Here is a 13,705-nt window from a genome sequence, read left to right on the forward strand (position 1 = left end):
ATATCCAGATTTCTCTTTTCTCACTGACTCTCAGAATTTGCTTAAGCAGGATTCATTGTCTTTGCTGTAGCAATTCTAAAGAAACTTATGCTTATACTATCATGGGCTCTCAAGTCACTTTTGAAATTTAAGTTTCAAAGACAAACATTACTTCCTAACTTGCCTATAAAACAGTAATGGATATTTTTTTATCCATTCTTTTAATATGTATTATTAATATTTTCTTCCTAATCAACATTTTTTATTAAAAATAAATCTGCTTGATTTATTTTATGTTTTTATTTTAAATTTTTGTGTAATAAGTGAGACACAATTAACAGTATTTATGAAGCTGTTTGTTAGTTGGATGGCTCAGATGTTACAAGGTTTATTCTAAAGTAATATGATAAGGTCTCCCTCCATTTGGTGTGTAAAATCAAAATCACAAAATTATTACAATGGACTTAATCCATAAGCTGTTGCAACCCAAATTTGAGTATTTAACATCACAGAGACAAAACAATATAATAATAATAATAAAAACAATGGCTTGAGACTACCAATGTCCTGAAGTTATTACTCACATGCATTTTTATAAAAAAAATATATCTAACTATATATTTAAATCATAAAAAAACATCCCTGCCTAATATCCTAAAATTTATTGGTCTTAAAATCTCTCTAATAATTTTTCAATTATTTCTATCTGCTGGCATTAAAACCAGTAACTATTATTATGGCAATGAAAGTGACAGGTGGACTTCACCCTACTTAACACAGCATTGTTCTTCAACCACTTAGTCTTGCTCTGTGCACAGATGTGCATCAATGCTTGCATGCACACATCCATTTCCTGTTCAATCTCTTTATATCCAGTTTTGTCATACTCCACTTCACACAAATAAAAATGCTGACATGAGAACAGGTTTAAAAAGTGACCAAGTAGAATGATTAAAAAAAACTTTTTTTTTTTTGGTTTAAATTAACAGAATATAATATGAAAAATTTAATTACTGAGTATTTAGACTAAAAAGAAGCTTTAAGTGATCTTAGCATCTTTACATATATGATCCTGCACAAAAGGCCACAAGACCTATAGCACATTGGTGCATGTGTAGGCAAGAGTAGAAGAGAGGATGAATGTGTTCACATTTTGCTTGAACAGTTGTGGGTTGTAATCTTTGGGGAAGGCAGAGTGGGAGAGACTGTTCCAAAGGACAGAAGTATATGGAATGAAAGAGGAGGCAGTGAAGTTGGTTCGGTGAGTTTCAAGATGGACTGTAAAAGGGCGTTGGTTAGCAGTGGATCTTGTTTTAATCTTTGGAGGAGAGTGGAGGAATAATAGTGGCCAATTCAGCAGAGCGCTGTCCATGAAAGTACCTACAGAAGAGGGGCAAGAGGCAGAAACTGAACATCTGTGAGAGAGGGATCATTAATTAGCCAAATTACCCTCTTCTGGATAGAAGAGGGCAATCTGGCTAATATACACACACCAAGTGTCCAATTTATTAGGGATGCCCATTATTTATGGAATCCATTTCCCACATACATGTTGATGAAAGAACATCAACATGTCTGTTCCAAGCTAATTAAAGAGATTTGAAAAGATTATGTATTGTGTATACTTATAGGTGTAATTCGATGCAATAATGGACCAACAGTATGACTTAAATAATTCAGAGATTCAGAGCACAATATAACAGCTGCAACCAGATTTATCATGGAAATTTGGATGTTGGCTCACCCAAAAGAACAAGAATGTTCATGCGAAATGGTGTCTTGATCAGATCTTGAATAACTCAACAACCAAATAATGCATGTATTATGTCTGTCTCTTTTTCTTCTCTAGTTAGTCTATGTTTTATGTAACATGAAAAAATTCAAGATTCTATTACTTAAATAAAGAGCCAATAGGCTTCACTTTGGTGATGTAACATTATTTAAATTAAGGGGATATTAAATCTCACATTATTTCAAAGCCGAATAAGAAACTCAAAGAGTTTCATGCCAAATATAGTAAAATATAAAAGTTTCGGCAGATTGTAGCATAAGCTAAAGCACATAGTTCAACTAGGAAACTTGTTGCAAAGGTCGGTTTGAGTTTCTTATTCGGCTTTGAAATAATGTGCGATTTAATATCCCCTTAATTTAAATAATGTTACATCGCCGAAGTGAAGCCTATTGGCTCTTTATTTAAGTAATAATTTATGGGTGCACCTTTTTGACAACTTGTATAGCAAAGTATATAAGTTCTTTTCTCTATAACCTCAGTATTATCTAGGTCTACCTACTCATTGATGAGACCTCAACAAAGGTCGAAACCAGTCTGGGTAGTGACCTTCCACCATAATGTATAACATCATACATCTCCTAGAAGATGTGTTTTACATTATGGAAAATACTAAGAATAGTGATCAGAACTTTACCCACCTTTGCAACGAGTTGCCTAGTGTTGAACTATGTGCTTTAGCTTATGCTACAATCTGCCAAAACTTTTATATTTACTATATTCGGCATGAAAACTTTGATTCTGATCTTTGAGTTTCTTATTTGGCTTTGAAATAATGGATGGGATTTAATATCCCTTTAATTTAAATCAAGATTCTATCTTTTCTTTACATTTTTAACTTTTAAAAAATAATTAAATAGGATTAAAAAAAAAATAGATACAATATAGACAATTTTCTTAAAACTTATTTCATGTCACTCTTAATTTAAAACAATATCAAAAACAGAAAGGATAATGATTTATCCTTTAGCCATAGAAAGGATGAAAAGTTGTTCTTGGAAGGTACTTAATTTTGAGAAGTGAGAAGCTGGAAATGGAAAGGGTTTTGCTTAATAGGGAAAGAAAGGCATAGAAATGGGACTATTAGTATTCCCACTAATACAGTGTAGAAACAAGAGTAGGGTAAGGGAAATGTAATCTGGGTGCAAAAATAAGAGAGCTAAGACAGGATTGACATTTGAAACAGCAAATTCTAGTAATGAATTAACATAAATTATATCACATCCAAAAATTTAATTACATATAGTAATATACTCTGTATGTAGTTAGCTAAAAAATGTGTTACTATATTATTGCATCACTTTCCTGGATCCTAATTCTGCCAATTACAGGATTAAGGTTGGGGAGAGGGCTTTTCATGAGAGCAGGGGTCCTTTTTATTTCCTTTTCCTGGGTGGTAATTACCCTTTTTATGGTACTGCTAGCTGGTGCTTTTAATTTATAGCTGAAGCAACTAAGGCTATGAGGCCATTGTATTATGTAAGTAAATCTGCGTGTTTTTTGGCCATATATTACTGCACTAACAAACGGAGAAAGAGTATTAATTAAAAAAAAAAAAAAACTTCCACATGACTGTCAATGGTTTTGTGCAAGTGGGAGGAAAAAGATCAGGATAAAAAATACATGCAATGGACATTAGTTCTGAAAGTGGGTGAGACAAAAGCATTAGTAGAAATTTATTTTTATTAAAAAAAATGCACAAATAGTTTTTTTTTTACTAATGATTGTGCATGTGTGTGTAAGAGATAATACTGCAGAGGTAAAATAGATATAAAAGCATGAATGCAATATAGGTTATGTAATTAAAAAAAATAAGGTGGTCAGGGGGGGATGCATTAATCATATAAAAACATATGAATATAACTTGGATAACACTGCATGATATCTGCATGTCTAAAACAGCGGTACAAATATCATATTCAGTTATTTCAAGTAGATATAAATTCATAAAAGTAAGTTTCCTCACCTTTCCTATTTACATGCAATTTCTAACTCAGATTATTGCACTAGTCACACAACTAGATTGAAGATGGGTTATATCAAAAATATATAACCCATCAATGAATTATATTTTTTAATATTATATATTATTTGGCATAATATATCAATTCCACTAATAAGCACTTACAGCTGTAAGGTCCCAAATGGATATTGTACTTGCTTCTCCACCAACTATTAAAGTCCTTCCATCAGGTAAGAGTTTACAGGATCTAATATAGTTGTCCCGTTGCTGTAAAAATAATCAACACACTGGTATTTTCAACTCTGATAAAGTAATACTCTATAATTGATGTCAAAATTCACGAAATTTGTGGGATGGGGGGGGGGGGGAACACATACCAAACAGTCTAGCTGAGAAACAGGACTTTTGATCACAGGTTGACTTATATCCCAAACTTTTACACAGCCCTATTTGAGAAAAAAAAAATGTTAAGAAAATGGAATCAAAACTAATTTAACTAGCAAATTTCTTAGAAATAAATCTCATTCAACATCATTTTAGCATGCAAATTCAGAAAAATCTCAAATATTTAAAAAAAATATTACGAAGTAGTATTTTATACAGTTATACACTTTTACTTATTACTATATTAAAACATGAGTTCTCAAAGCTGTATCACATTAAGGTAAAACGGACATATCTATTTAACACATCAACTTCCGTGGGTATCTATTACAATAGAATTCCACACATAACATTCAGCACAAGCAAACACTTGATTAGATTGCTTCTTTTCCTTGATACCACTTCCTTAGGTTCAATTAATATGCAAGACATTATGCTAGCCAACATATATATTACAGAAAATAAACTCACTGGATACAAATGCATTAGAGAATAAGAATTGGTTTTTTAGTCCTGAAATAAGAAGGCTCAGTTGGTAGTGAAGGTTGGCAAAGACCTGGGTTTGTTTTAATCTTGCCTACACAGGCCAACCAGAAGAATACATGCAATTTACAGACACAATACACTTACCTTATAATTTTAGCTGCTTTGGACATAAATCTAGATCACTGATCCCTCAGAGTACTTCTTCCAACAGCACTCAGTTCCCCCCCCCCCCCCACACACACACACGCCCCTGCCTCATAGGTAGCCAGTTATATGTGCCAATGTTTATGTTTGATCACTGCATATTTCCAGGTTGATTTGTCTGTTTATTGTATCAAATTGGTTAATTCGTATTCGGGCTGAAAAATTCCTTTTATTCTGAGATGAAGTTCTTCATGTCAGCAATGATTCTCATTGCTAATAATCTTAAATTATAATGCATAATGTCATCAATTAAAAAGTATAATGCAAATTAAATGATTCTGATAAAGTTCGTCATAAATAGAAATTAGTCAATCTAATGCAGTATTTGTCTCAATGGTAAATTTGTAAAGTATTCAAGTGAGAATGTATTTGTTCTGTGATGAAAACTAATCTAGTAATTTATATGACTATTTATAGAAATTTCAATAAATAAATATATTGAAATTTCTGTTTCAATATTCCCCCCTTTCCCAGCAGTAAATATAATAAATTTTCAACATTATTTTTTCTTAATTCTAAATAGAATAATGTTGAATGAAAAGTACTGAAGCCTATTCTATATCCGTTTGAATAAGTTTTATTTAAAGTCAGAGCCATGCAGTGATATGCTATCATAATATAAACACATATTTTCATGTGACTTAGTGGAATGAATCACCTTATCCCTTAAAAAATCCCTCTAAAATTTTGGCATCAAAAGACTTGCTGAATTCTGATAACGTAAGGGAAAAAAATGCTGTAGTATAGTTATCCATTAATATTCAGACTGCATCTGAATATTAATGGATAACTAAGAGCTTAAAAGTATTCAAATATCCATTATAAATAATATATTTATCTAACACAGATGATTTCCCATCAAAGACTACAGTTGAAGGAAAAAAACTTATCTTGGCAATTAACACGTTTCAATTAAGATTATTTATCATAATAATATTAGCAATGATTCCATTATTAATGACAATACTAGTGTTATAATGATAATTGAGCAAAAACAAGTTCTTTGCTCCATTATCTTCAGGTTACTTGTTTTAATTTGAAGCCGTATTCATTTCTAATAAACTTTCAACATATTCATTTCATTACTCTGTCATTTCAATTCAATTTTCCACAAATTGCAGTATAATAAATATTCTTAACAATTTTAAAAAAGAACTACTTTTAAGCAATGAGATGACATAACATCTACTGTTAATTAAAGTGAGCATACCTTTCCACCAGTATAAACATATTTTGTTGGGTTGCTGATGGTGACAGCACACACCACTTCCCCATGGCTTAAAGTACTTATAGGGCGAGCATGTCTAGGAATACCTGGTCCAATTAATGCATCAGCAGGAAATGGTACAGGCTGCATCTGCCCATCAGCACTCACGTGAAATGAATATGCGCTAAGATAGAAATGGAAAAAGGAAAAGAAAAAAACATTTGGGTTGTTTTCATATTAGAGATTTTTCTTATCTATTATAAGAAATATACTGTAAAGCAGGATTTATTTAATATTAAATCCAATAATGATATTTGTTGGATGATTTGCTATTCAATAACTTCGACAATATTAAATGTTTAGTCAGAATTTAAAAATAACATTCTGTTTACGTTATTTAATCTCAGAAAATTGAATTAATTCAGTAAAGCATTGATCACTTAAAAAACGTGATGTAATACAAATAAAGTGAGCATACTTACGGTTTGCCTCCAGGAATACCAGCACCTGGATAACTTGAAGCTCGCATACTGGGGTGAGTATCATAACCAACCTATAGCACAAAAAAAAACTGTTACCATATCATGCAACTGGATTCCGCACAAGCATAATTATTATTATTATGGGCAACTCCAAGGAGTCCATAGACTCATCGCAGGAGGCCCTAACATCATATCAAGAACAACTATTCGACATTCACACAGTATCTATCATACTTTGCCTTGAACTCATTTACAGTCATGGCACCCACAACAGGCTCTGGCAGCTTATTCCACTCATTCACCACTCTCCAAGTAAAAAACCTAGCTCTAACACCCTTGCTAACCACACTCTTACCCAGCTTCCATGTATAGCCCCTAGTCCTCCCACCACCAGTCCTATTCTCAAAAGTATTTTCTGAATTAATCTTATAGAAACCCTTCAGTAATTTGAATGTCTCAATCATATTACCCCTTTTCTGCCTATCAACCAATTTCTGCAACCCACAAATCTTCAACCTGTTCTCATAAGGTTCATTCCATAGACCTGCTATCATCTTGGTCACTTGTCTCTGGATCCTCTCCACCTCCTCCCCATCAAGAAGAAACACTGGCACCCATATCTGGCCACAGTAGTCTAAATGGGGCTTATATTATATTGTTCCTCTGTATCGAGCCTTATCAAGGCTCGATACAGAGGGGAACAATAACCTGTTTGTCTCTGCTTGTTAAAATATTTTTCAGCAACCAAGTCATTTGATGAGCTGATTTAGCCACTTTGGTGATGTGCCGTCTAAACTTCAACTACCTATCCACCAACACTCCCAAATAACTGGCCTCTTCAATCTCCTGGAGTACAGTTCCACCAATGTGATATATTGCTGCTAATCTTTTCACCCTAAAATGCATAACCTTACATTTTGCCACATTAAATTCACATCCATTCTCCTTAGCCCAGTCCTCAAAACTATCCAAATCATCATGCAAAATTTTGACATCCTGTGCACTCACTATTGCTCTACCTAACTTTGCATCAGCAAACAAATGAACAGTTCCTCTCAGATCCTTTCCTATATTGTTAATGAACAAATTGAACAGTAGTGGTCCAAAAACAGAACCCTGCGGCACACCACTAGTCACAGCCCGTCTTTTGGACTCTACCCCTGAATAAACCACTCTCTGATATCTCTCCATCCGTCCATCTCACAACCCTATATCCATCCCCATATGCTGCAGTTTATTGATTAGAATTCCATGTGGTATCCTATCAAATGACTTAGCAAGGTCCAGTAGAATCACTGTAAACCCATTATCCTTATCCAGTTCAGCCATCACACATGAGCAAGTTACTGAGGCATGATCTACACTTCACAAAACCATGCTGTCCCACATACAGTATCCCATTTTCATCTATCCAATCCTGTATTTTCCTCTTGACTATTTTCTCCAAGACCTTGACAATGATTCCTGATATGCTGATCGGTCGGTAATTTACAACAGAAGTCTTGGAGCCTCCTTTATGCAGTGGAACTATTTTTCGCTCTTTCCAACCCCTTGGGACTAACTCAGACCCGAGACTCAAATTAAGCAAAATGGTCAAGGGCACTGACAATTCTTTAGCCGCTTCGCGTACGACAAGAGCTGGTATACCATCCAATCCCACAGATGTATTGACATTGAGGTTTTGTAATACACTATTCACCTCTACTTCATTCACCACAATTCCCGTATAAGCTGTTGGTTCTTTCATTCCTGCAATGTCACCACCTGGATGATATACTCTGGCAAAGTGCTCGCTCAGTGGAACTATTTTTCCCTATTTCCAACCCCTTGGGACTAACTCAGTCCCGAGACTCAAATTAAGCAAAATGGTCAAGGGCACTGACAATTCTTTAGCCGCTTCGCGTACGACAAGAGCTGGTATACCATCCAATCCCACAGATGTATTGACATTGAGGTTTTGTAATAGACTATTCACCTCCACTTCATTCACCACAATTCCTGTATAAGCTGTTGGTTTTTTCATTCCTGCAATGTCACCACCTGGATGATATACTCTGACAAAGTGCTCGCTCAGTAATTCCACTATATCAACTGATTTGGTTACCTCCCTACCATCGGCATTCTTTAAAATCATTCTGCCGTATACATTTTTTCTTTTACTTGCAACATATCAAAAAAACTGTTTAGGATTCTCTTTAGCCTGCATGGCTAATGTTCTTTCACAATCTGCTTTTGCTTTTCTTACCACACTCGTTACCCTTCTGGCCTGCGCTTTATACTGTTCATGTGCCTGCCGGTCACCTTTCTCCTTAAATTCCCTCCATAGGAGGGAATAAGGTTTCTTTTTTTTGCAGCTCAAACTTAATGGTGTTATTTATCCATTTAACCTCTACTTGATTTATTATTCGGACTCTAGGTATACAGTCAGCCATTACCTCCTGCAAACACTTCTTAACCACCTCCCATGCACTATCAACATCCAGCCCTTGCAGTTTTACATGCCATGGCACTAAACCAATCAAATTCCTAAGCTTGTCATACTTACCAGCCCAATAATTCCACATGTACCCTGTCTTAATCGTAAATTCCACACCTTTAGCCACCTCCCAAGTCAAGACCCTATGATCACTCTCACCAATTGGTGGTAACTTGGTCACTACCGAAATTATAAATATAATTTCGGTAGCAAGAACAGGAATGTCAATACAATTGGAAACTAGATTAGGATTAGATTTTGTGAATACACAAAAATTAATCCAGCATACAATAAGAATTCAACGTGGAAATAAAACAGTTTGCCATTTACCTAATGCATTTTAGGTGATAGACAATTTTCAATACAGAGCATAACGCTATCCCTGCTTATTTTAGAGGCCTGAAATATGAAAGGTATCATATTTGTTCTCTCACCCTTAGTCCAACGTACATTATTTAGCTATGTTGCCTGCCCATTACTCAGTTACTGCTTATATATTGCTTGTAAAGTAATCTTTAATATTGCCTTTGAAAATAAATTTTATAAAAAGCACAATAATCAAATCATTTGAGAAATGTGCTTTGGCTTTATATTAATGAAATAAATGTGACTTGAAGCTCGCATACTGGGGCGAGTATCATAACCAACCTATAGCACAAAAAAAAAAAAAAAAAAAACATTTGTAAAGCATTCAAATGAGAATGTATTGGTTCTGTGATGATAACTAATCTAGTAATTTATGACTATAGAAATTTCAATAAATAAATATATTGAAATTTCAATATATTTATTTATTTATTTCAAGAATTTGTAGGTGGCCAGTCCAAAGAATGCCATGGTGGGCTATATTAAATGAAATGCATCTTTTGAAATGGAGATGGAGAGGAATGTTTCACGGAACATACAGTCACTTTATTGACGAATGAAAAAACATCTGTGTGTATGTGTGCAAATAATATTTTAATGTATCTTCTTAGTAAGGGGGGGGGGGTTACTCAATTACTGCTCCTAAAAAGGTGATATATGTATCTAAAATAAAAAATGTTATATATATATTTTTTGATGAATGAATAAATATAGTATTTTTATTTTTAAATATATGTATATATACTACTTTTAATTTTAAAGTTACTTCTGAAATTTTTTTCCTTAATTATGTCTCCCAGTAAAGAATAACAAGCTATGCAAAGCACTCTTGTAAATAGATTGAGAACGATACAATCAGCAATCTTGTGAAATTAACTTTTGTCTAAACCAGACAAGGAAGCACCAAACTCTTGTTTAAGATATAATTTCTGGATTGCAATTCTATATGTAGGAATCAAGTGGTGGTGTGCAAAGAAAGATAAAACTGATGTGGAGCAAAATAAAGTGCAGTAAAGCCAAGCACTAAATTCTTCCTTTGACTAACTAGGGATACTTGACTCCTCTTTGGTAAAAGTCCTGATTTACTACAAAGGCTGTGACTTTGAATTGATAGTAAAGAATAGGTGTTATTTTGTTATTATTTTAAAATTAAAAGTGAAAAAAAAAAAAAAAAAAAAAAACAATTGTTATAACAGGAACTTTCCAATTTTATACATTAACAAAAATAACATTCCCATAAGTTTTTAAAAAACAAATCTAATATCAAATTGCAAAGCAATTAAGTAGACTTGTACAAAAAATAATATAAAATAAACTGCAAATTAAAGCTATAACGAGCACAGTTAAAAATTCACAGACTAAATATTATCATTCTTAGTTACTTATTAATTGCAAATCAATGTTATCCAGTCAAAACTGACTTCAAAATCTCATTTCCTAGCTAATGTGCCAAAACCACAAAAATTACTGTGGAATTCCCATATATTTCGAAATCATGCCAGCTGAATTAGCTATGCATTTCATGAGAAAATTTCTCAAAGATTTATGAAATCACACATAACACGACAGGCAGTCATATTCCTAATGTTTATGACATCTCAAAACATTTTATATTCGTAAACAGTATACATGATCAATATTGGCAATTGTATTTCAGTATTACAAGTGATGATATGTAGAACTCAATTCATTTAATACTTCATATGGCTAGAAAAGTTATCATCCTGAGAGCAGCTCAATATTCTTAGTGAATACCCACTTATATTTTAACAGAAGAATTAAAATAAAAAGTAATTGCTCGTTGCATTGTTAAATTTTGAACATTTAGCTGAATGAGAAGCCAAACCCAATGGCGCACCCAGAGGTGGGGGTGGGGCAAAAGGCCCTGACCCTCCCAAAGAAGGAAAAAAAAAACACTAGAAGCTTTCCCAAAAATCTTTTCCTAATTAATAAAATTAATTTTTTTATTTATGTTGTGTTGTATCTTCTATTTCTATACTAATTATGAATTAGCAATCATTGCAGATGCTCAGTCATAGGTCGTATGTGATGTGTAGTGTGTATTCTCAAATCATCTGCTCAACTTACCCCCCCCCCCCCCAAGATTAAACCCTGAGTGTGCTACTGAGCCAATCCAACACCTTTCATGTATGGAATCTACAAACAGAAAATGCTCCAAAATATCATGTAATCTAAATCCAGCTGCATGTCTGAAATGTGACTAACATCACATCTACTAAATAGATTCACTGTTTCAGTAATTGACTTTTTTGCAGAAATATGATCTGAATTATCGAAGTATCAGAAAAACCTTTTCTGCAACATATGCAAAATTAAGTTGACTTTAATGTGGGAGATAATTCATAACTAATCATTTGAATTGCATTTATTGGATTGAATTACAATCAAAACTATCTGCATGTCATTATTTCTACAATATAAATGTTTTCTATAGATATCTCATGGTCATTTTATGGGTTTTTTTTTTTTTTTTGGTTAATATAAAAAAAATTCATATTTTTATATATATTTTTTCTTTCTACTTTTGAAGTAAAAAATGCACTATTAAATAAGAAAAATAAGATGATGCATATTTCTTACATCATTATTCATTAAACAAATAATTAAAACCATTCTCCCTCTTTCTGTCTGTGCATAATTATCAGATACTTACCATTCTTGAATAGGAATTGAGAGCAGGCGAAATATTATTATGTAACATGCCTTGAGGAAAAGATGCATTGGAACTGAGGTCAGCTGGCATACCTGGATGGGCACCTGGCCCTCCTCCGTGGAGGGCATAAGGATAAGGTGGACCTATTCAAAACAGGTAATAAAATTTCCTGTAATATTTTATCGGAAAAATATTTCTAAAATGAAACTCAGATGTTAAATATCTGAAAATAAATCACAATTTAAGAAGTTAAGAAAACTCACCTAACGGAGGAGCTTTTGGAAGAGATTTGAGTCCACTGGAACCTGGTGTACTGCCCCCTGAACTAGTCGGAGTTAGTGGTTTTGGAATTGGTGTGGTGGACTTTTCGTTCTGAAATAATGAAATTTATTTTTACATCTGAAGGATGAATGAAAGTGAAGAGTTTTTATATCAAATCAGAACAGATAGACTACAGAGTTATATTCTGCTGTTAAAATATCAAATATTACAATTTTTAAGTATATTAAGTTTAAAAAATTTATGGGAAGCAGAACACTATTTTTTTTCTTTCTTAGTGTTTTAGCATTTTAATTTGATGAAAATAAAATTACTTTGTGATTTTAAATTATACACGCCTTAGTAATTTATCGTTTTCAGTTAACTAAAGTATACTGCATGCAATTTATTACAGGTTTTTACAAAAGTGGTACAGTATATTTGACTAATATTATAAAACATAAGAACATTTTAATACTATTGTCAAAATTCTTGAAATACTAAATGAAACTAACACAAAAGGTAAATAATTTCAAAAAATAAGAAACTAATCAAGCATTTCATAAGCCAAGGATTTTTCCAAACTTTTAGTGAAAACACCTTAAACTTACTTCCTGACATCCTTAACTTCCCCTCATTAGGTTGGAAAGAGGTAAGAAATCCTTCGTGAAAGTAGTTACTCAGGAAAAGAAAACTAATATTATAATCATTTGAATTGGTGCAGAAGTAGTAGTGGTGTTGGGTGAAAATCTAGTCACCTCTCACTACAGCAAACCTGTTACATTTGCTGTCACTACAGCAACTGACTTAATATAACAAATGACATCCTGATCATTTGCTGTGTTGACTGACTTTATTATAACAGTGGTTGCCATAGCAAGAGTTGACTGTATGCCATTTGGAGCCGAAGTAAAAGAATAAAACAATGTAACCAGAAGTGAGCTGCAGTTCAATAAAGATCGCAATCATTTCATATGGCAATGTAGAAAAAGAATTAATATCAACAAAAATAACTTTGAAACTCAGCAAAAATAACTCAGACTGCTAGCATAGAGCAAGCTTGTCTGTCCACAATGGCAAAGACATTTTACTGCTATTACAAATTCTGTTTTCTTTTATGTGCTTTTGACACAATGGCATGTATGTATACCACAACTAAATCCAAATAAAAATGTGGATTCAAAGATTATGGCCGGTTATCGATAACACAAAAGTATTAACATAAGAATATTTTGGTGTCCTTTGCAATAGTCTTTAGGAAGACTGGTGTCTTTTGCAAATGGCACTACACAATTACCTCTTTGGCTCAACAATTTCATCAGCTAATTATATACAATCATCAGTACCATCGACAGGGTGTAGCATAGAGGCAGCCTGCCTCAGTGCAGCTTAATAAGGGCACTCATTCAGCCATATTGCGGTAGGTGCGGTTGCTAC

General features: G+C 33.3%; 1 protein-coding gene across 7 annotated transcripts in view; it reads right to left on the reverse strand.

Moving 5' to 3' along the window:
- LOC150107723 (transducin-like enhancer protein 4) overlaps positions 1 to 13,705 on the reverse strand; it is a 220,001-nt gene that overhangs the window by 17,257 nt on the left and 189,039 nt on the right. For all 7 annotated transcript variants that reach the window (XM_090391494.1, XM_090391491.1, XM_090391495.1 and 4 more), the window contains 6 exons: positions 12,274 to 12,382; positions 12,011 to 12,153; positions 6,495 to 6,565; positions 6,016 to 6,196; positions 4,109 to 4,177; positions 3,897 to 3,998 (listed from right to left, as the gene is read on the reverse strand). In XM_090391494.1, coding sequence (XP_090247620.1) covers positions 3,897 to 3,998; positions 4,109 to 4,177; positions 6,016 to 6,196; positions 6,495 to 6,565; positions 12,011 to 12,153; positions 12,274 to 12,382 — 675 coding nt within the window. The remainder of the gene's footprint in view (positions 1 to 3,896; positions 3,999 to 4,108; positions 4,178 to 6,015; positions 6,197 to 6,494; positions 6,566 to 12,010; positions 12,154 to 12,273; positions 12,383 to 13,705) is intronic.

The sequence above is a fragment of the Typopeltis vanoorti genome, chromosome 4, assembly GCF_054136105.1.
Source record: "Typopeltis vanoorti isolate ZY-2024b chromosome 4, IOZ_Tvanoo_1.0, whole genome shotgun sequence".
NCBI classification, from domain to species: domain Eukaryota; kingdom Metazoa; phylum Arthropoda; class Arachnida; order Uropygi; family Thelyphonidae; genus Typopeltis; species Typopeltis vanoorti.